Source organism: Odontesthes bonariensis, chromosome 3, assembly GCF_027942865.1.
Source record: "Odontesthes bonariensis isolate fOdoBon6 chromosome 3, fOdoBon6.hap1, whole genome shotgun sequence".
Lineage (NCBI taxonomy): Eukaryota > Metazoa > Chordata > Actinopteri > Atheriniformes > Atherinopsidae > Odontesthes > Odontesthes bonariensis.
This window is the reverse complement of record NC_134508.1, coordinates 32083614-32107382: the sequence shown is the minus strand read 5'-3', so window position 1 is coordinate 32107382 and position 23769 is coordinate 32083614. Positions and strand designations below refer to the sequence as shown.

The 23769-nt window shown below is 39.7% G+C and overlaps 3 protein-coding genes across 3 annotated transcripts; 2 read left to right on the top strand and 1 right to left on the bottom strand.

The window, feature by feature from the left end:
* Positions 1 to 3222: 3222 nt before the first annotated feature.
* On the bottom strand, positions 3223 to 5008 carry tshba (thyroid stimulating hormone subunit beta a). Its single transcript, XM_075461572.1, has 3 exons — positions 4906 to 5008; positions 4618 to 4816; positions 3223 to 3841 (listed from the first exon to the last, which is right to left on the bottom strand). The coding sequence occupies exons 1-3, from the start codon at positions 4974 to 4976 to the stop codon at positions 3563 to 3565; spliced, it is 549 nt and encodes a 182-aa protein (XP_075317687.1). The 5' UTR covers positions 4977 to 5008; the 3' UTR covers positions 3223 to 3562.
* A 9185-nt stretch (positions 5009 to 14193) lies between these two features.
* slc5a8l (solute carrier family 5 member 8, like) lies at positions 14194 to 21489 on the top strand. Its single transcript, XM_075462222.1, has 15 exons — positions 14194 to 14547; positions 15535 to 15600; positions 15801 to 15852; positions 16055 to 16122; positions 16277 to 16431; positions 18047 to 18187; positions 18271 to 18400; positions 18509 to 18597; positions 18832 to 18944; positions 19830 to 19897; positions 20013 to 20099; positions 20232 to 20425; positions 20588 to 20697; positions 20785 to 20870; positions 20972 to 21489. Exons 1-15 carry the CDS (start codon positions 14194 to 14196, stop codon positions 21083 to 21085), a joined length of 1827 nt encoding a protein of 608 aa, XP_075318337.1. The 3' UTR covers positions 21086 to 21489.
* A 439-nt stretch (positions 21490 to 21928) lies between these two features.
* Positions 21929 to 23720, top strand: LOC142377887 (uncharacterized). The gene is made up of 4 exons (XM_075462221.1): positions 21929 to 22006; positions 22455 to 23133; positions 23213 to 23365; positions 23438 to 23720. The coding sequence occupies exons 2-4, from the start codon at positions 22467 to 22469 to the stop codon at positions 23560 to 23562; spliced, it is 945 nt and encodes a 314-aa protein (XP_075318336.1). The 5' UTR covers positions 21929 to 22006; positions 22455 to 22466; the 3' UTR covers positions 23563 to 23720.
* Positions 23721 to 23769: the final 49 nt, after the last annotated feature.

Below are 23769 nucleotides of genomic sequence, written 5' to 3'. Positions count from 1 at the left end.
CACAGTTCAGTTTACATGGCGGTTCAGTCAATAAGTTTACTTACAGTTAATTTCCATTGGATAGAGACCCATCAATCAAACAGCTCCACCAATCACGCAGTCACACAATTGTCAATGGCGTATAAAGAAAGAAACTTCAAAGAACTCACTTTTCAAATTCCGAAAGAAAGTAGTTTAAAACAAATTAAACGAAAATATTATGGGTAAGATCTTTGTAATAGTTTTTTTTTTTTTTTTTACTAACCCACTGTTGGGAAATGGGTCTAAGTTCCTGTTCATAATAGTATCTTCAGGTTAAGATCATCATAATCCCGATTAAAAACAGCCATGGTTGAAAGATGGTTGATGATTCATAGTACTGGGTCTTTGTTCTATTCAGGCACTTTAATGTCTCAGTGGTGAAAAATAATTTGAAGATTTAAGGGTTTATTTACTTAAAATATAGGCTACTATCTCTTATAAAGAAAAAGAACAACAAACATTAATTTCGAAACAGCATGTTACATATTCTTGTCTTGATTGTTTTAAATATGGATTTTTTTTTACAACCACATGTTTGAATGCATTCTCAACTCTTGTTGGACCTTTTTGTTTGCAACCTGTCAGCATGATAAATGAGAGTGAGATAGTTTTATTCTTCTTTTACCACCTGTTTTTGAGGTGTCTGATTTATGTGAATGTGCTGCGCAAGTTCTCTTCAGTTTGAATTTGCGAGGCTGTGTGAAGATCTTACTGAATAGGTGAACTCATGCTAAATAAATCCACATTGCACAGATAAAGATAACAAGCTATTGTATTTCTCAAAGGGATGTCTCCTGGATTGAGTCAGATAATCTGGTAAATTCTAGAAAGGCTTCAGTTAAAGGTGGCTGCATTGTATGGAAAATTACAGATTGAATGCCAAAGACAGGAGGGTTTACTTAAATGGTTGGTTTAAAAGGTTTAGGCACATTCCACATTCCAGAAGCTGAAAAGTTGTGTAACGACGGGCGGGACACATTATTTGCATGTCAAGTATGTGGCTTTGGAAAGGCAGCAGAGATACTCAGAGAAGTATTCTATGCTCTTTGTTCAGTGCATTTATGTCAAACACCCAGTCATGCATTGATCTTAGAACGGGTGAAGCTGAATCAGGGACCATGTGATTACAAACCATATAACATAACACAAAACAACATGATATGAAACCATATTCTCTTCAATAGAATAGTTTTGAAGATTTTGACACATATACTCCTAAATGCACTTTATTTGCCTTTTATTTAAGATAATCAATGGCATGCTAAACTTGTGTTATGAGTAACAATGCTGGCAACAAACATCCTTAAAATATAATCTATTTACGTTGTGTATGCAGTCTTGCAATTCTACCGAACTGAATATGGGAGCAGGAGTTCAATCTTATATCTTAGTTTAATCTTAGTTTACCTCTAAGCCTGCTAATAGTGGCTGATTCACAGTGAACCCAAACTATAGCTGATGGAAATGGATCTGAATATGATATTGGCACTATCAAAAAGGTTTAAGCATAATAAATGTTTTTTTTTTTTCAATTCACCCAAGGAGGCAACCCGAATGCACGAGTCAGATTTCATGACAATCCGGAGCTGTCAAAATCCCAAATGGGAACCTCTCAGTGTTTAAGATGAGTGAATCCATCAGATAGATTTTATGGTAATTCACTGACTTAGGGAAAACTTTCATTGAATGGGGGCACAGCAGCAAAGGTAAATGGATCATACGAGTTATTAGGAAACATCATATACTTCAGGCTCCATAAGAGGTTAAAAAAAAACTAAATATGTCAACCTGCTGGTGCAAAAGAGGAAGATCTTACATTTCAGTCAAGGTATTTGTGGTAGACAGATACAACAACATTACCATCCCTCGAGCCAGGCTGCTACAGAAGCAAACACCATGAAACAAAACACAACATAAAACCCTCACATTTTTTTCAAGTTGAATAAACACAACACAAACAAAACTGTATAGTTTGTCTGAATGAAAGAGTGATCGGTATGTGCAGCTCATTGCTGGTTCACATGGAATGCTGATGGAGGCAAATTCCACTTCATCCTCTGCTTCATCCATTTGGCTATTACAGTTTTTAAAACACCACTTCATCCGAGCAATTCAAACCATTGTGTCTGGTCAGGCTCACGATTTATCAGGCCAAATGTTTAAATAAAATATGTAGCATAATTAACTCTTCTGCTAATGCAAAGTAAGTAACCAAAAAAGTCAGTTTAAATCAAATATCTGCTGGAGCAGTTTACCTTTTGAAGGCATTTAGGACAAAAGAAAATACAATGCAATACTTTGTATACTGTGATAGACACACAGAAAGGACTTGGTTGTATTCAGTGTTATCAGCTGACTGCAGCGCTGAGCAGAGTATCAGGTTGCCACAGATTGAAGAAGGTCATGAGAATAGTGGCTCAGAAAGAGGTTTATCAATGACAGCAGTTTCCAAACCAGTTTTTACTCCCATATTTTCCCTCCATGTAGTTAACTGGACCACATCCATCTCTGTCCCCAAAACACGGCTTGACTAAAGGTTGCTTGAAAGTTTGAATTTTGACAGCGAACAAATGCAAGAGAGAGAACCACCATGATGACCTTTAAGTCAGATCTTCTGCTCACCCACAGATTGTTAATTCTATTTTTTATGTCATATTGACTCAATTCTGATTAAACCATTTTGAAATGTTGGAATCTATCAGAGCTACCAAACCAACAAATGAGACTAGAATAGACAAAACTTGTATAATATGTAGAGAATGATTACATTATAAGATGATGAAAGAGCAATGACACAGAGACTCATATGATGAATTTATCAAACATTCTCCCTCCCTGAAGCACTGTGCTATTAATACTCGCCAGCTGTCTTCTAAAACTCCTTGTGTGAGCAGGAACTATTCACATAATCACTGTTCAGGATGACAGAGACACAGTTAACAAACTGACTCATTAAACTGACACATGTTTGGTCAGTCGGTTGCATACTGTGCACCAAATCTTTCCGGTTAAACACTATCCCTCATAATCCAGTTTAAAAGAAGAGTTGTGTCAACAATCACGAGTTTAACAGTTTGACTTTCGAGGTAAATATAGCATCAGGTGACGTTGTGAAGTAATACGGCCTTGAGTTTGTTTAGTAAACAGACAGCTACGGTCAGACACAGGATGTGATTAAGTCAAGCACAGCTCAGTCAGAAAGCTATTTAGAGGCTTCAACTTTAATTGGGTTGTATTCAGAGAATTCCATTCAGAGTACACATAAAAAGTCTGGGAGTCACGCTCACATGAGTGAACAAAAGGATATATATCGGTGCTGACAAAAACATGCACTGGGATCACATCCATTGTAAAGTGAGAAGCAGGGCAGCGGCACAGACATGTTGGGTAACAAAGGCACATTAAAATAAGCTAGCGCAAAGGTAACAGCGCACACAGTGCAAATATCACTGTGTCTCAGCTAAAGTACGACACTAGGCTTTTCTCAAAACACTTAAAGCTTCTGCAAAAATAAGAACGAGGTTTTGGGAACAGAAAAAAATCAAAAGGGTATCATATAGTTGCTCTGACCAGTGTAAGGGTAGACACCTCTGACTGGTTTGGTGCACGTAGCTCCGCGGGTGCTGGCTCTGTGCGTGCACTCATCACTGTCAGTCCTGCAGGCTCCACAGCGGCAGCTGAGAGCCAGAGGGTAAGTAAAGACAGGGTCGGAGTCAAAGGGACAGCCGGGCAAAATGGCTGTGTGGTATTCCACCTTATCATAGGTGCAGCCTCTCTGGATGAGGAAGCGTGGGCCGAGAATACCCCTCATGTTGCTGTCCTGCATGACACACAAACACAAGAGGGTTTTGATGAATCAAATGTATCATCTTATTCAAACTTGTTTCATACTTCAGCTTGTACGGACACATACTCAACAAGCTGTAAGTTTCAGAATAGCAGAAGGTGATTAGTGTGACATGTGTGTGTGTAAAAATGAAACTGAATGACTTGTCTGTTAACTGTGATTCAGAAGTAAAAGTTTAATTCTATTCCAATTGTTTTCAACACAACCTCGATTCAAAATTTTAGTTAGATAGATGGAACTTTATTGATCCCCCGGGAGGTTCCCTCTGGGAAATTAAGGCTCCAGCAGCTGTGCAACACCATAAAAAACACTATATGAACACTATAAAAAAAAGAGACAGTAGAGGAGAACAGTAGATATAAGCATATTATGGTATTGTTGTAGCAGTATGTCACTATGTAACAGTATACATGGCATTTTGAACAATCCAAAAGAGTTGCTGTTATTACACAGTTATGTTCTTATTGCACAGATTGTCCGGTTAGTCAGGCTAACTGACTGATTTATGTCAGATTTATTGGCTCTTACAAGGAGGTCGTGCGATAGATGTATTTTGTTTTTAAAATATTAACTGTTAGCAGAGTTGCTCAAAAAGTGAACAATGATTTGAGTAAATGCTGCTGAGAACCTTTTTTTGATTATCTTTATCTGCCTTTACTGTTCACTTTGAAAGGCTACACAGAGTTGGGATGTTAATTAGACACGGAGCCTTAACGACTTTTATCTTTCTTTACCAAAGACATACGCACCCTTGAGTAGCAAAATCCCATGCAGATAGTGGTGTTGATTGCCACACAGTAGTCACATTCTGGCTTTTCCACATACAGGGTGAAGTCGGTGGGCAGACACATGGGAACAGCAGGACAAAACAGCAGAAAAAGAAGCCAGCAGGAGAATACTGCTGTGTCCATGTTAAGAAATGTGTAATTTACCCAATCAATTTCGGTCCTGGAAGCGAAGGAGAAACAGGCAAACACGTTAGCGAGGGTGAGATGTTTGTTCTACATAAGAATTTTCTTGCTAAACGACAGACTCACCTGCTGGAGAGATGGAGGCACTTGGAGAACTGACGATGCTCTGAGGTCCCAGCTGGACAGTATTTATGCATACATTATATAATTCATCTTAATCCGAGTCAACCGTTATCTTCTATCTGTGCCAAAAGGGGTCAGCTTTGTGCCATTATGTGGATGACATGAATAAATGATTCGCTTGATGACGAAGTTCATCCAATAAACAAAGTAGTGTTAGCCCGATTCTTTTATTGGAAGCTTTGTGGCATGGTGTGGGAACAATCATCTCATCTTGAATGTTAACAAAACAAAGGAGATGATTGTAGATTTCAGGAGAAACAGGGTCAGATCAAACCCTGTTTCCATCATGGGAGAAGAAGTGGAGGTGGTTGAGGAATATAAATACCTTGGTGTTCATGTGGACAACAGACTGGACTGGAGACAACAGTGAAGCCATCTACAAGAAAGGACAGAGCAGACTGTACTTCTTGAGGAAGCTAAGGTCCTTCAAGGTTTGCAACAAGATGTTGCAGATCTTCTACAAGTCTGTTGTTGAGAGCGTCATTTCCTCTTGCGTCATCTGTTGGGGCAGCAGCATCAGAACCAGGGACCTAAAAAGACTCAACAACCTGATAAGGAAGGCTGGTTCTGTTCTGGGGACGACTGTGGAACCTCTGGAGACAATAATGCAAAGAAGGATTTTGCATAAAATCAAGAGAATTATGGACAACCCTGAACATCCTCTCCATGAGACTGTTATCGGAAAACAGAGTCTCTTCAGTCAAAGGCTTCTTCAGTTTGGATGCAAAACGGACCGCTACAGGAAATCTTTCCTGCCCACAGCCATCAGCATCTATAATAACTCTTTGATTTAATTGAGCTACATCAACATTTAATTTCCCTCTGGGATAAATAAAGTATTTTTGAATTGAATTGAATTGAATTTGAAGTTTAGCCGTGCTGAACTCGGAGTGACAGAGCCCTCGCAGGGCCTCCATCAGAGAGAGCCCCAATATCCGGACACATTTCATATTTATGTCCACCTTTATCTCAGAGGCTGTACTTACACTCGACAAAGTATAATTGGACATTTGCTAGTGATATGAGCAGGCCATCCACCGTCTTTGTCGTGTTCTTTGGATGTGATAAACAATGTGTGTGTGTGAGTGTTGTTTCAGGCGTGTATCTACTATACCAGACCTATCTGACATACATTTCGTTTGTATGAGCAGAGGGTAAACGTAGAAACTAGGAACATAGATTATTTAGTGAACTACACAATATGAATACATAAAGTCTAAGAATAAAGCCAATTTATAACATTTTCCCCCTTTTGGCATGATTTTATCATGTCAATTAAAATGAGGTCGGAGTGTCATATTCTGTATTGTGTCACCCCTGTTAGCGGCAGCCAACTTAGCAGAGCCCCAAACTGCAAGTCTGCGGCCACTTTAAGGTGCAGCACAACCAGAGAGGAGATTTTTGTCATCATTATGTGAGCGTCAATGTATAAGCTGTTCTTCTTTGCGTTTATCAGCAGCAAGCAAGTCTTCATTGCACAGGCATGTGGAAATAATAAATATAATAAAACCATTCTAATGCGTTAGCAAAAACTTTTCTATCAGGAGTATTCCATCATTTTGCTCGGAACAGAACCTCTTTCCGAGAGGGTGAAGACCTTCATATCTCACTGATTATAACTCTGCAAATGAGCACATTTCTAGTATCAAGTATCACGCCTCTACGTGTATGCAAGGACTACATGTATAAATATTTCTTGATATTATTCTGTGTGTATGTGGCCCCGAACCCATCCTCTTTGTTCATAATGGCCTAAACTATATGTGGTTTGAGCAGTGCCAAGCCCTGCTCACCAATACCTGCTCACAACACATAACAATAATTAACTAATGCTACAAAAAAATTCTAAACTATTGAAACTCAAACAGTGCTTAAGGCAATTAACATTACCAGCTGGCTCGTCCACTGTTCGCAGCGAATAGGAGCGAAAACCCGATGGCTGAACCGGGAAAAAAATTCTCCTATGGCCCCATTTCCACTTGGCGACCGACCACCTCATTACCTTTCAGTGTCTAAGGTCCCACTCCGAACAGCCGAGTCACACCACTGGCAGTGGACATAGTCATGATTGGCAATTTATACACTTAAAATTATTCCGAATTAACCAAATGATTTAACGAAAAGCATTATGGCACAAAACACAAAACAATACAGAACATTTAACCATGACATGTACTGACAATTTCTTTTTAAGTGAATATTTTTATGATGACCATGCGCCGAGTCGTGTAGTGCAGCTCAGTTTCTTCTCGTCCAATCCTGTCACTGCTTGGTGCTCGGTTCTCCTCATGGCTGAACATCAGTTCAGCATTCTGATCCGGAACTAATCTTGGAAGGAGAGGTTCCCAGCACTTCACTTCCATAAAGGGATCTTTACCACCCCTTCTCCTTAACTAATCTGCTTTTAGGACAATTCAGGAGAGAATTCAGATGTATTATGTTGACCGTGGTTGAAGATTGTGTGATTGTTCAACCATCATCTTGGCATGATGGGCACGGCCTTCCAGAATTTCAGATGGACACCTTGTCCGTTGCTTGGCTGTGAGTCCCGTAGTGGTTCTGAATCTGTGGATTAATATTAGTAGGAGAACAAATCGTGCAGCACACCAGAGCAATTTGTCATTTGCACTGTATTTTATACTCAGGATATGTCTTTCTTGACAGGTTCAATCCTAGTGCCCAATTTTTCCTTATGTCCTCCAAACCAAAACAAAAACCACCAAACCAAATAAAATAAAATAAAATAAAATAAAATAAAATAAAATAAAATAAAATAAAATAAAATAAAATAAAATAAAATAAAATAACCCAAAACAAAACAACTGGCCAGTTGATATAACCCCTGTGTGCTCGTATAACTCAATGCTGTGCAGCATTACTGCAGAATTCAGTACCATCAATTTCCTTTTGCTGTGGAAAAAACTTCAAATCATTTAGAGAACACATCACCACAGCGACACAACATAAGACAACACATAACAAAGACAAAAGAAGACAAAAACACACACAGAATTTTGTTGAGAAAACTTGAGAAGTAATTAATTGCCGAACTGCTCCACTGCAGTTTCTGCTCCTGTGTTGCTCTCTGCTGCAGGACAGAAATGTTTGTGGTTAGATTTTATATTGGGAGCAGCACAGCATCAAGAAAGCAGCCATTTCTTCTCAAAGACTAACTGATTTACCTGTTTAGGATAAATATTGTCTGTCCTCTCTTAATTCAGCTCAGAGTGTTAAGATACAATTTCAGCATAATCAGTTTAATTCTCACTTGTTACTTGCTACTAAATTTTCTTAAATTCTTACCAGTGGCTGTGTTTCGTGATGCTGAGCCGTCCACAAACAGTTCAGGATCAGCATCTAGTTTTTCTGCTCCAGTTGAATCAGAAACACTTCATGTGGTACCAACAGTGTGACATCAGAGCTGTTTCCAACATCACGTGATACCATAACATGTTTTCATACAGGTTAGAATTAGCAACATAGGTTTATTTTATTTGTTAGTTGATCTTAATTCATCCTTTATTTTTTATCTTTGAGGTGAGCGTTGTGGCCTTGTGCTGCTGACTTTTTCCTCCCAGTATGTGTGGCGTGTGTGTGTGTGTGGGTGTATGTGTGAGTGTGCGTGTGTCTGTATGTGGCCTTGGGTTTCACTGCTTTGTTTTATCTGCTTCTTGAGTTGATGTAGGTGTTTAACAGGGCGCCGGCTAAGGTCACAAAAACTTTTCTTATAAACGGATTAATCTACCTTTTCCCAATCAGAGCGTCTCAGACCTCTAATTATTTAAAATGTTCTAAAATTCACTCCTTTTCTCAGTTTGTTAATATGGTTGAGTGGCATCTCTTTAACTGTAAACATCATTTTATTTCTATTTCACCCATTCTATCCAATGTTATACTGTTTCATTCACTTATCATTTATCTGCAGGGTTAGAAACTGCTAATCGTGTTGATATATTGTTTCTCTTGTACGGCTCTCTGGTCACTGTGGCTGTTTTTAAATGCGTCATAAAAACAAACCTTATCTTGTCATATAGTCTGACTGTCTGATCTCAGTCCTGCTTCAGGTGGAAATCATAAAGTCTCAATTTGTAGAACGTTTTGTTCTGACAGTTTTCCACAACTGAATGTCTTGTTTTAAACATTGTGTTCTTCCTGGATTCATTTTGGACATTTTATCACTTCTTATCTCTTCACTGTGATTCTTGCATTGAAAAGCTGTTTTCAGTTTATCTAAGTACTTTGGTATCTCTCCTAATCATATTCATGTTAAAATAACTAGATGAGGTAATAATAATTGCTCTAGTATAAAACTAAACATAAACTAAACATCCATTATCATATGTAGTTCTTGTACTCTTAAAGTACCGGCCAATGATCACTCAGAGTCTGTAGATACACGTATTGTTTGGACTGTCCTCGCTCTCAGGCTGAATGAGAGAAGAAGGAAGCAGGGTTGAGATGAGACAATCTTAGGGTGATAGTATTTTATGACAAAGAGAACAACTAATAACATTATGGAGCAGCTTGGAGGCTATCAGTTATCTGAAAAAGTGTTTGGAGCTTTTAATCTGTGTGATTCATTATTTACTGTGATGCTGTACAGCTAATCTTTAGTTAGAAACTTTGCTCTCAGGCCAAGCTTCCAACTCTGTTGATCTTTTTATTTTTCTCTTATGTAGGTCTCTTATTAGTAAAAATTATTAATTTCTGTCAATGAACTTTGGGGGGGGAAAAAATGCTACTTTGATGCTAGGTTAATTTAGCTTGTTGCTCTTGTGATTGTTAGTTTGTAGTTAGATTGATATTAGTTTTATTGCTAATACCATAAATGCTATTTTATTGTTAATTGAGAGCTAGGTTAATGCTCAACCTGTTTTGATGTGACTCAAGCTAAAGGTGTTGCCCTAACCAGATGCTTCCAATCGGATCTATTCACAATGACCTTTCACCATCCAAATGAGACAACAATGCACATCACAGCTCTGTAAATTCTAACCAATGAAGTATTAACACACCTCTAAGCACAAGATTTTATTAAGTCCTGGGACGCCCTATTGTAGCATTTGATGGGAGCCAGGGGCCTGATGCCAAGAATTCTGGTGTGGGTCTGAGTATGGAGGGGCTTGACGAGGATCCTGTTTTGGAGGAGGGTAAGTATTGTAATCATACTGAGGAATCCCCCATACTTGGTGTGAGTACTAGATAAAACAGAGTCTCTTCAGTCAAAGGCTTCTTCAGTTTGGATGCAAAACGGACCGCTACAGGAAATCTTTCCTGCCCACAGCCATCAGCATCTATAATAACTCTTTGATTTAATTGAGCTACATCAACATTTAATTTCCCTCTGGGATAAATAAAGTATTTTTGAATTTTGAATTTGAATTGAATTACTGTTGGGCCTGACCTTGTTTGGCCCCATGGCCGTAGCCCCTGCATTGATAGCATAGATCATTAATTCTTCGGGTGAGTTTGACCCTGTTGTGGTGGCTTCCTCTTCCCCTATTTCTGAATGGAGGTCTTCTCTGTCGAGCAGTGGGTTGGTGAGGGTATGGAGGTGGGTATGGGTATGGCCCATAAGAAGCAGATGGGGGGTGTGATTGCATAGCAGGAGGAGAGGCCTGCTGAGATATTTGTTTAACATAAGCCTTGTTATGATTTACCTTTTCTCTTATTTCTTTCAATTGTGATTTTGCCACTTGTACCTGCAAGGAAATTAATTCCTTTTTCTCTTGTTCCCGTTCTTCGATTTCATTATCAATGTATTGAGTGACTTGGGCTGCCCATAATGCATTTGTCAAGTTTGTTAATCCAACCACTTGTTTTAGCGTAGAATGCACAGAGGGAGACAGTGATGCTTTGACTGCTCCTCTAAATAGCATCTCAATGGTGTCACTTACGGCTGGATCTTCACCAGTTCTATCCTGCCGTAGCTCTCTTACCCGGAGTAAATAGGCTGCCCCTCTCATCTCCATTAGGTGGTAGTAGACACAGTTCAGCTGACCTCATGTGAACAGGGAACTTTTCTCGTATTAGTGGCCATAACAAGTACACAAGCTGATGTAGGGGCGCACTGTCTAGGGCCGTATCAGTTTGGCAGCGTTGCTCAATTTCTTTCAACATACCCAATGACGTGCATGAGGCAAGTACTCGTCTGAAATCACCTAGGGCTGGGACTATTCCAGCACATGCTTCTAGAAATGCCTTAATCCATGGTGGATCCCCTTTATTTATGTCTGGTAACTGGGATTTAATCATTACAGTGTCCTGCAAGGAGAATGGATTATACGTGGTAGTAGTGCGACCATCACCTGTAGTTGCCATTACCAATGGCATCTGATGATGACTGCGACGGATGTCTGTGCGAGAGTCAATATTACCAATATCTGGTTTCTGAGCAGATTATGGTATCGTGACTGTTCAGTACGATTTGTCCACTCACTCGGTCTGTTTTGCTCAAACACAGAAGTCAGGTCATTTACTGAGGGAACACCATTTGCAGCCCCTGATCTATTCATGTAGACAGGTTCAGATGGTGCTGCCCGTGATCGGGTTTCTTGTGACCGTGATTCAAATGTGTCAGTTATGTTGGACGGAGGCGTCTTATCTTCTTGTGTAGTAGGATGTGTCTCTGGAGAAGATAACGTCTTGACTGGCATCTGATGTGGTAGTTGTGCAGAGGACTGTCTCTGAATAGAGAATTTAACTTTTGCCAGAAATATTTCTGCTTTTTTCTGCCATCTAGTCAAGGTGTCAAATAATACCGACCCCAAAGAGCCGGGTTTACATGTTTTCCACTCATCGATCATTTTTTGTGACATATTAAAATTTTTTCAAATGTGTTTATACTTTACGTATCAACATTCAATGTGACCATCAGACATTAAATTTATACTTGGATTTTTAATGAGGACATCTTAATTCAGACAACTTAATTTAGCATGACCAATGTGGAGAAATTTCACATATATTCATATATAAGAGGTTTTCTGCTCACCTTATGTTCGGGCGCCTCAAATTGTCTGAAAAAAGGGTCCCCATCACCTCCAGCAGTCCTCCCTCGGACAGTCTGAGTCAGCCAATCTGGGTCACGGCACCAAACTGTTAGCCCGATTCTTTTATTGGAAGCCCAAGAACAAGCTGGAGAAATCTTAAGTTAAACAAAGTATTTATTCGTGGTCACATGTGAAGTTTAGCCGTGCTGAACTCGGAGTGACAGAGCCCTCGCAGGGCCTCCATCAGAGAGAGCCCCAATATCCGGAGACATTTCATATTTATGTTCACCTTTATCTCAGAGGCTGTACTTACACTCGACAAAGTATAATTGGACATTTGCTAGTGATATGAGCAGGCCATCCACCGTCTTTGTCGTGTTCTTTGGATGTGATAAACAATGTGTGTGTGTGAGTGTTGTTTCAGGCGTGTATCTACTATACCAGACCTATCTGACATACATTTCGTTTGTATGAGCAGAGTGTAAACGTAGAAACTAGGAACATAGATTATTTAGTGAACTACAGAATATGAATACATAAAGTCTAAGAATAAAGCCAATTTATAACAGTGGTCTATACCATTGTCCACTAGATGTCACAAAACTTTAAATAATGCATATTTCTTAGGCAGCTACTTAAATTTTAACTTGCGGTTTCCAAAACAAACCTATTGGTCTCTCATTTGAGTAAAAATTAACTAAAACTTACTTACGATGCAAACATTTCTGTCGATGTTTCAATTGCGGGTTCAAAGGATGCTTCCTAAGTTGTGAGTTTGATATTAATAGATACCAATATCAGCAGCATTGCAGACGAGTCCAAACATTTTGTTCTAAACATTGGACAAACAATATTCAGAGCAGGTTTTTATCTCTCGCTTTCACAGTAGACAAAATTAAAACTGCTGCGGTAGACATCAGGCTAAACCTACTTGTGGTAAACAACTGAATATGAAAAAGGGCGTGTAACCAACAACTCCAGTCTGCAGGGATTCCTTATCAACAATTTTGTTTAATGATTGTCCAGCTTACAGACCCATTAAGGGGTTATAATGAAGCATGTGCTTGTTTGGAATGTTGCTGTTTTGTCTGTGATTCTGTGCTGCTTATTTTTAGTTCGCAAGAGCTAATAAAGGCAAAGACAAATGTTCTCTGTCATAGCCTGGGTCACTGACATGTGTAAAGCGGTACAAGGCCAGACTGATTCTGTGATTCTTATAAATATAATAATAGTTATTTTTCCCCAGTGCACAAGACTTTTCATTCTTTATCAGTAACTTGTAATGTTCTCTTTTTGACCTGTACAAAAATGAATGGTCTGTGGCATTTTTCGTCAACTTTTCAAACTTTACTGTGACTCATTCTCTGATAAAATCTGAAAAAATCTTTAGTCTGCACATACTTAATATTTGGTGTGCTGATGCAGAGGTTCAGGGCCCAGCTTTATACCCACTTATCCTTTTTTCATCTTGCTTTTGTTTTCACTTTTGCCACTTTTGGAGTTTGAAGTGACGTGCTTCTCCATGTCACAATGGAAAGATAATCAAGATAAAGATACTAAGTAATGAAATAGTCACAATAAATGACAATGTGATGTGGCAGCAGAAGTAAAGACCAAGCCCTAAAAACAATGTAACCTGCCCTCCTCCTGAAATTCCTTATTTAACCAAAAGGTACTGAGTAACCTGGAGACGTATAAAGGCCCAGCCTTAATGTTTCACTGTCTCACTATATTTCACGGATAACAAGGTAAATATTCATTCTAAAGAGTCATCTAATTGCCATCAGAACATAATCTTATATAACAACACCGGCTTAACCTCTTTTATTATCACCGAAATTATAACAGCATTAAAGTGCCTTGTGTCCTTGATGGATCATTAACTAAAGCGAACTAACCTTTATTGTCTGCTGAAACATCAGAGACTACTAGACCCCAGCCACTTGAACAAGTGCAAGGCTGGAACCAATGGAGGACTGAAACCTGGAAATCTTTGGATATATTTACCCATTAAACCTGACTTTTGACAGGTGAAGAAAATTCTGATATCTCTGGAAACTTTTCCTCGTCATCTTCAGTGAATATTTTGTTCTTGGTGCATGACTGGACTGGAAGCAGGAATATTAAACTTTACCAAGTTTGCATGACAGAAATCCAGGTGGATCTAAGCATTCGTATTCTTAACTGCAGGTCAGAGATAACTGTTTAAGGAGGCTCTTTTTCTCCTGTTTAACTAACCATGCATGGAACAGGTGGCCCCGTGGCCACTTTCTCTGTCTGGGATTATGTGGTCTTTGTTGGAATCGTTTTGGGGGCAGCTGGTATCGGCCTTTTTCAGGCTATCCGAAGTCGGAAGGAGACCAGCAGTGCAGAGTTTTTGTTAGGTGGACGACAAATGACGGCGGTACCAGTTGCCATGTCACTCACAGCCAGCTTCATGTCTGGCATCACAGTTATAGGCACACCTGCTGAGGCCTACCGGTTTGGTGCTGCCTTCTGGCTCTTTGGCTTCTCTTATGCCATCATGTCTATCATCACAGCAGAAGTCTTTGTCCCGCTTTTCTACCGACTTGGGATCACCAGTGCCTATGAGGTGGGGACATGTCACACACTGTTAATTATTAGACTATATAATGGAAAAAAAACATGACAGGTGCAAATGGAAGTAACTTGTAAAACTGTAAAAATCAAACAAACAGCTATGCTTTATGAGTACTCTGCAGAAATATAATATATATAGTATATATATTATATTAAGTTAATATATTAAAGTGATAGTTCGGAGTAGATTCACCCTAGGGTCATTTGAACCGTGACATCCAGCCAAGTAGCCCACCCGCAGTTTTTTCGATCTTGGCTGAACATCAGCTGAGTTACTGAGTTATCCCGAATAGCTTAGTACAAGCGCTAACGGACCCTGGCAGTATCTCCAAAATTACCACACTAAAATCACATGCCATGACACCAAACTTCTACAGTAGCACAAATATGGTCTGTACTCACAAAACGATGCATTTGGAAGTTTGTACATAGTCCAGGAGTTTATTATTATCAACACAAGCCTAATAGCTTCTCTGCTGCTAAAGCTGCGTCGACGTCACTTCCTTGATCTGGGAGCTTCAAAGTAAGATGAGGGTTGATCTACTACTGTAGACAACAAAGTATATGCTATATTCTACATGAATTTTTATGTTGTAGAGTTGTGAATTTATTTTATCAATGGAGAAATTGAGCAGCCTTGCTTTGTTGTCTACAGTAGTAGATCAACCCTCATCTTACATTGAAGCTCCCCAGATCAAGGAAGTGACCCCCCCCCCCCGTTCTGTGATTGGTTCCCAACTCAGGCAAAAATAAGGGCGGTGGTTTCCAGGCTGACTTTGCAGTGAGAATGAAATCGAGCGCAAAGCAGCATGGGAATTCCCAGGCTAGTGCAGTACCTCAATGTTTTAGAAAGTATTTCCTCCAGAGGATGTCTTAGTTTGCCATAAGAATAGATAGAGGACCATGGATGTGCCTAACATGTGGTTCAAGTTATCAGTTAAATGCCTTGTGACTGTCAAGCTCTCCTTTTCATTTCTAGTACCTGGAGATGCGCTTCTGTCGACCCATTCGGATAATTGGCACAACAATGTACATCGTACAGACGGTAAGTCAACAATAAAAAAAATAAATTTATTCCACGATTAAAATGGTAAATCTTACATGACAAACAGCAGCTGCTCTTTCCTCTTTTTGACTTTATGTAAAATCGATTGTAGATACAAGCTCCGAGACGACATTAATATGAAACACAAGCTTGCATGTTTTGTTTCCATCTAATTAACTAATGGTGACATGTTTTCTCAGGTTCTGTACACCGGTTTAGTCATCTATGCTCCAGCTCTTGCACTAAACCAAAGTAAGTCTTAACTCAAAAGCCAGTTTTTAGTTTTAATCTTTTAACCTTAAACTGGACATACAAGGTTCAGTCTAATCTTCTTGACAGTGATACATTTTCCTTCGTTTATATACTAAATGCTAAACTAAAACACCAGATTTGTGATTTGTGTAAAAAAGGCTCCATTATTATAGATATATGTGCCTTTTTTGTTATTACCTAGTCACTGGATTGGACCTGTGGGGAGTGCTGGTGGCTACAGGAATAGTGTGCATCATCTACTGCAGTTTGGTTGGTAATGTCTCATTTCAAACCCTGCAAAACTGAAAATCAATTTTGAAATTTCAACATTAGTGTAACCCTTATCAAACCTAAAACTGGCCAGATTTTACAATAGTACTGTAAAGTTAAAGGTGGCTGTAACATTTGATTTTTTTCTTGTTAGGGTGGATTGAAAGCAGTCATCTGGACAGATGTGATGCAGATGGTGGTCATGCTGGCAGGTTTTGTAGCTGTTATAGCAAGAGGAGCTGTAATACAAGGAGGCCTGACAAAGATTTGGGAAGATGCACGCCAAGGAGGCCGTCTAAATGCATTTGAGTAAGTACATAAAAGGACTTGTGATGAATAGTGTTAGAAGTTTGATCTGAACAGATTACAATACCAAATAGATGGAGCTTCCTGAACGAAAGTAACTGAATTAGTGTAATCTAAGTTTACAACCATGGGGAAAACAGATCAGATTTCATGGAAGGGTTTCCCTGTGAGTCTTAATCACTACAGTTTCTAAAAAAGGAACTTCTTAAGCCAGATTCACTCTGAGAGCATGGCGTGAGCGTTGCATGGGCTTTGCTGTGTTGTGGCTGCATGTGTGTTTTCACACCACCAACCTTTCTGCAGCATGGTTACTGCCTTCACAATGGTTTTTAACACAGCAGGTGCTCTGGTAATGGCCACCAGTTCTTACACCAGTCTTGTGTAATCCTTGGTTGATGTGACTCAAAAAGTGAGGACATGAAAGCGGCCAAGTTCTAACTCTAGAACAGTCACATGTGATGACTGAAATGACAAATCATCATGATAGCAGGTAAGCTATATTTTCAATGTCTGTGTTATATTGCCGACACACAAAACGCTGCTTAAGTAACGAGATGACCAACACGTGTTTTACCTGCGTACTTTGTTGAGAATCACTTAAATGACGCTCAAAAACACTAATACTCTTGATGGCACGTGGTTGCCGTGCAGCTTAAGCTGTGCCTGAGACCTGCATCTCACATAGCCGGTGTGGATGAGCTGATTGCATGTGAACCGAAAAGAAAATCCCAACGTTCTGCACACACCAAACTTTCTGTGTAAAGCCAGCCATATGGTTTTATGTCTCACAGCTTGGCTCTGAACAGCTGACCACAGCATTCATATGTCTTGCTTGTAACTCTATGTTGGCAGCGAAGACACTGCACTAGAATGTTTCAGGTGAAACTTGTTTGAGAGAAGCTTCTCCATCAGCTTGGGGGACTGTTTCACACTCAGCCGCTCCCTCTGAAGTAGTCCCACAGGGTTCTGAACTTGGGCCAATATGATTCATCCTTTATATGTTTTCCCTAGAATCCAGCCAGAATAATATGGCATCAGATAACACTCAATTTAACTGCCTCAATTCAAATTCTGTCAAACTGCTGTTGAACTGTCTCTATAAACTTGGATGACATTGAACTCAATTTTAATGAGGATGAAATAGTAAGTAAGTCTTTTTTCATGGATCAGGGTGGCCTTAATCCTTAAGTGAGCAATGTTGGATATTATATTAGAAATAGATATAACCTCAGTGTTGAAAAAAGTGACGTAAAGTTACGATTTGTATCCAAAGTGAAATTGTTTTAATTGTTTCATGACTGAATGGATGAAACAAGCTTTTAGCATCAGCTAAAGCTTGGCTACTGTAATGCTCTTCGATGTTGGTGTTAGCCAAGCATCCACATCACAGCAACAGTTGGTCTACAATACTGCAGCTTTTCTTTTAACATGTAATCATGAGCATACCTCCCAGGTATCTGCATCACTCTATTGTGTGTTTCAAGAATATTTTCAAGGTTTTATTGTTGGTTTATAAGGATCCTTAGTATCATTGAAATCCTGCTTATTTTCCATGCCATCAGAAACTGGGCTGCTGATGTTCTCACCTAATCTCATGTTGTTTACCTTTTCACCACAGTTTTGACCCAGATCCCCTGAAGCGACATACTTTCTGGACCATTGTGGTTGGTGGTAGCATAATGTGGGTGTCCATCTACTCAATCAACCAGTCCCAGGTGCAGCGCTACATCTCTTGCAAAACGCTGGGACATGCCAAGATGTGAGCATACCTGTAAGGCAAGCAGTCTATTTCTGGCTGTGTGCACAGTTACGTGTGTTGACAAGTCTTTTCTCATCTCTCAGGTCATTGTATGTGAACATGGTTGGTTTGTGGGTGACAGTGAGTCTGGCTATGTTATCTGGGCTCACCATGTATTCCATTTACAAGAACTGTGACCCATTTTTAAATGGTGATATAAGTACACCCGACCAGGTAAAAATCGGATTCATCTTCATCCATACCTAACGTCACATGCCAACTATGCTTTTAGTTACGTAGCAAATCACTGTTGTTAACGATAAAAAAATGGCGGTTTTTCAGCTGTTGCCCTACCTTGTGATGGATATTTTGGAATCCTTCCCTGGAATCCCAGGCCTGTTTGTGGCTGCAGCATACAGTGGAACATTGAGGTGAGATTTGACACGGACAAGGATAAAGGGAAAATATTTTAGAGTTAGGAATCTTGCAGTGATTTTTTTCCAGGTAAAGTAAAATTATCAGGAAAGAATCAACAGTGAACACATATGGCCACAAACACTCCCCACAGATCCGGACTTGTGCATGTCATCAGAGAGTAATTATAAATGTATCACTGTCTGTTCTATTCAGTTTTTTTTTTAATCTTATAATTGCACATTTTTCAGCACGGTGTCCTCCAGCATTAACGCTCTAGTTGCTGTCACAGTGGAAGACTTTATATTTCCGATGTGCAAAAACCTCACAGAGAAACAAGTGTCTTGGTTGAACATGGGCCTCAGTAAGTTGTAGAAACATCTTCTTCTTCTTTATTTTTGGTGAAAATGTGCCTTGAGCTGGATTTTTTTTCTTTAAGACTTCTTCAAAACCGCACACTAAGTTAGAGAAAAAGCCCTGAGTTAGAGTGTGATTTCACATCATGTTCTATTTAAAACAAAAGTAATAACACCCACTCCTTGAAATGGATGAGATACTGGCAGATGCCAACGTGACCATTATCTTATCTTGTTATTCTTTACAGGGAGTAACAAGCTGAGTGGTTCCATTTTACAAGTTAAAACATGACCGTAAATGAGTCAGATAATATATAAGACAGCTTCCTGGTGAACAAAGTATAGCTTTTCAATTCAGTTCTAAAATTAAATCACAACAAAGTACATTCAAACAATTTCGACTAACAGGCTTCACAGGACACATGTTATCATCTTATTTTACGCGTTAGATTCACTGAAACATACTTGAGCGAGCAGGAACACCCTGGTTCTCACAACTTCTTCTAAGAGCTTAAGATGGAGGGCGTGGATCTTTCTGTGAGAGGAGTCCTGCAGCAGAAACACTTCACATATTTCTTAATGCAATACACACACTCTACAATAAGGATCTGTGTGCTGTTCGTACCTAAATTCACAGCACTCTTGTTCCCTTTTAAGTGTTACTTAGAACTTTGCATTGAAAGTTAGTACCTTTAATACATTCTATTTAATCTTACTCTATGGACTTGAACCAATAAAGGAAAACTCTTTCACGTCAGTTACATCTAGTGCTACATTTTTATGAGCCTATTTAAGTGTACCAGCTCCATATTAACTTGGTTTTAAAACTGTTGCTAAGGACACTTGGTTCTGGACTTTGAGACTTAAGTTGTTTTCATTTTACCAACTCTCAGGTGTGTTCTTTGGAGGGTTGTGCATTGGTATGGCAGGAGTAGCATCAATGATGGGAAGCGTTCTGCAGGTGAACCTCTTCACGCACAAACACAACTGCAGTCATTTATCACTCTAAAGCACCACCAAGAGCGGTGTGCTAGGTACTACAAGCCTCCTAAATATGTTCTCTTTTTTTTCTTTAGGCAGCTTTGTCCATATTTGGCATGATCAGCGGGCCTCTTCTTGGTCTCTATGTATTGGGCATGTTTTTCCGCACAACCAATTCAGTAGTGAGCATCTCTTATTAATGAAACATTCTCTAAAACAACTGCTCCTTCTGTCAACACAAATGAATGTTGCTAGAAAACTCAAAATGTGGCACACAGAAGAAGGAGTTGACTGTAGTCATATTCGCTTTGCAGGGAGGACTTACAGGAATGATCATCGGTCTAGCTCTGACTCTGTGGGTGGGTATCGGAGCTCAGCTTTACCCACCTACAAATGACAAAACAAATCCTCTCCCACTCAGCACCGCTGCCTGCAACAACACTATAGGCCAAAACTACACAACAGCTACACCCTGGAACAGTCCAGTGACTCCGACCCCACAGCCCGAGTAAGTCCTTTTGCATCAAAAAGCCATTCTGTTGTGCTGTTTATGTCATAGATCAAACAATTAACTGGGACTACAGCTTTCAGATTAATTCACTTCTAAAGGCAGCAGAGACTGTCAGATATTGGCAGGATAATTACTAAATTGATTTCCTTTCTGTGTCAGTGTCAGGCCACCTTTAGCAGACTCCTGGTACTCTCTGTCCTACGTTTACTTCTCTCTCTTTGGCATGCTGGTCACAATGGTGGCCGGCCTGCTAGTGAGCATAATCACAGGTGAGTTACCTTTTCCTAATCACTACAATCGAGGGTACTTTTGATCCAGAGTGAAACAACAAAGGGAATTTGTGTCTTGCTTTTTAGGTGGATGCAAACAAGAGAAACTGAACTCTAATCTGTTTGTGAGGAGGAGGGATTTAATATGCTTCAATGGTTGCCACTTCTCAAAGGTGAGATGCTGACTCTAACTGTTTGCTAGATAATTATTAATGGAGGAAATGTAAACTTTGCAATATTCAAAATCTGATACCATGTTCTTTATTCCCGACAGGGATCAGACGACACTGAAAAGGCTGCAGCAGACCTTCACATGGGAGTTGACAACTCGACATTTACAGACTTTGATGTGAAGAGCAAAGAATTTGAAAAAAACACAAAGCTTTAATGCCACTGTATCTATACACCTGCGTTCTTTGAAAACACAAAAGAAAAGCCAAAGTTATTTTGTAAAAGCAAACAAGTGTGTCTCCATTGTGGGTATTTGTTTATCCATCTTGAATTATGCGTTGAAACTTTCTAAAATGCCACTTTACTCACTCATTTTCCATAAAGAGTATTATAGCTGAAATCACATCTCCATGTCCACATTGATTGAGCAGCTCCCATTTCCTGTTTATTCATGGCGCGGCAACATTGTTTAGCTTTTATTACCCTTTGTTCATTTGTTCTCGCCAATATCAGATTACTGCCTGAACATTGTCCTTCATTTCATGCTGACGCACATTAAATATCGATTATTTTCACAGTATCTACAATGAAATTAGTTTTGAACAATGGTCCTTTGTTTATTATATGGTTGTTTTTGTATGTAAATTGTGCATTGAACTGCTCGCTCAAATTGGAAACAAATTTCATTTGTCAATAAATATTTTATATACTAAGTTCAAATTCAGCACAATGACTGAAACACAAACACACAAACTGCTCTCAGAGAACCTCACTGTGTTAAGAGAGGCTGCAAGAAGTGTGAAGCTGAAAGGAATAATTTACTGTGTAATCTAATAGTACTTTACATAGTGACTTTACCGCCGTTAAGCAGTGTAAAATGTAATCAAACTCAATGAAAAGGAGAAATTGAGCTTTGGACTGATCATAACCATGTCCTTTGTCTCCTTGGCAACAAACAAAAGAGGAAGTTTACAAAAGCCCAGCCCACTTTCACCTGCCTCAATGTTAGATAATCAGCCTTCGAGCAGTTTCAGGATTTGGAGGAAGTCATGAGCCAGCCGTGTCATAGAAGAAGACACAATACCAAGGAAGGGAGCTAAGTTAAGAACAGAAATTTTACTCATCCTGTCGATACAAGGTGAGATGGAGTTTTCCTTCTGAGTCTATAGCATTAAGTTCTGTAAAAGCAAGTAATTTATCCAAAGCTGGGTTTGGACTTTGTCAAACTTTCAAATGAGTGGTAGACCAGACAGATCATTCAACGCAACTACAAAAGGTTAAGAGTTGGTGCACAATAGCATGTTTACTTGGTGTGTCAAATCAAGTTCAATCTTGTTCAAACTCATTTCCTCAAGCACATGCTTAAATTTGAAAATGTACAAAGACGAATATAATGCATTCGGTTCACTGCAAAGCAGAGCCAGGGGCAGAAATCAGCAAAAAACATAAACGGACAAAAAGAACCTCAGTCTTAAGGTTGAAAGAGGGCATTGCTGTGATTAGGGAAAGAAAGGGGATTTAATCTGTCCAGTTTCCAGTGTTTTCTAAGCATGTGTTTTAAGCTGACATTTTGCTTCCTTGTACAGGACTTAGTAGCTATGGCAACAATCTTTCGTCCCCTGGTTTGTTGCCTCCTGTTGCTTTTCATTGCGGAGTCACAAATGGAAACCCCGAACACCGACTTTCAGACCCATTATTCTATGAGATCAACTTCAAATGAATCTGAGCATGTAACTGACTTCAATGAAACACAACATTCCAGCACAGAGACGGTCTCCGAAAAAGTCCCAACGGCAACCGGCCCAACGGAGAGCACAGGTCAGAGTACGGGAACAGAGTCAACAACCATGGACTCCGAAAAAGTCCCAACGGCAACCGGCCCAACGGAGAGCACAGGTCAGAGTACGGGAACAGAGTCAACAACCATGGACTCCGCAAAAGTCCCAACGGCAACCGGCCCAACGGAGAGCACAGGTCAGAGTACGGGAACAGAGTCAACAACCATGGACTCCGAAAAAGTCCCAACGGCAACCGGCCCAACGGAGAGCACAGGTCAGAGTACGGGAACAGAGTCAACAACCAACTCGACTCCATCACTGAAGACCACAACACTGAGCTCTGAAACTCCCACATTTACTACAGTGACAACACATGCAACCAAGACCACAACGAGCTACATCAGTACACCTAAGGCGTCAGTAAATCCAGCTGAAAACTCATCTCACACCGTCAGCGCAGCCACAGATTCAGTGGACAGAACACACGGTGAGCACCAGTTTCTGCTTTAACAGCTTTATCAATCATTTTATCTATAAGTTTATATTTTATCCTTCTGTGTCACCAGGTTCAAGTCTTAACAAATCTGAAAAGAGTATGGTAATTATCTTCAGTGCTGTGCTTGGAGTGTTTGCGGTGGCGATGGCTGGAATTATGTTTCACAAATACAAACATAAATTCCAATACATGCACCAACCTATTTACAATACAGATGATGCAGGTAAGGGTTACTCCACCATCATGATGTAAGTGCACACTATCTTATTTCTAATACCAATTTAATGTCCAACAGATGGATTTGTGGCAGACGGTGACACACTTGTTATTTCTGGAGGACTTTATGATGGCCATCCAATCTACGATAATGTTGCACCAGATCCTGCCGACCAGTCACAATTTCGTCTCGAGTTCCTTTAATAAAGAGACATCTTTGCTACTCCAGGTCAAAGTGCCGTCGTTGGTGTTTGACAGACAGGGACAACATTTTCTTTATACACTAATCAGAAAAATTTCAAGACAAGGTTTCACGCCTGTGCAATTCAAAGTCTTCACAAGAGGCAAATGGTAGTAGTAAGGAAATAATGAAGGGCATGGCATTCAAACAGGAACAATGGTGATTGATTT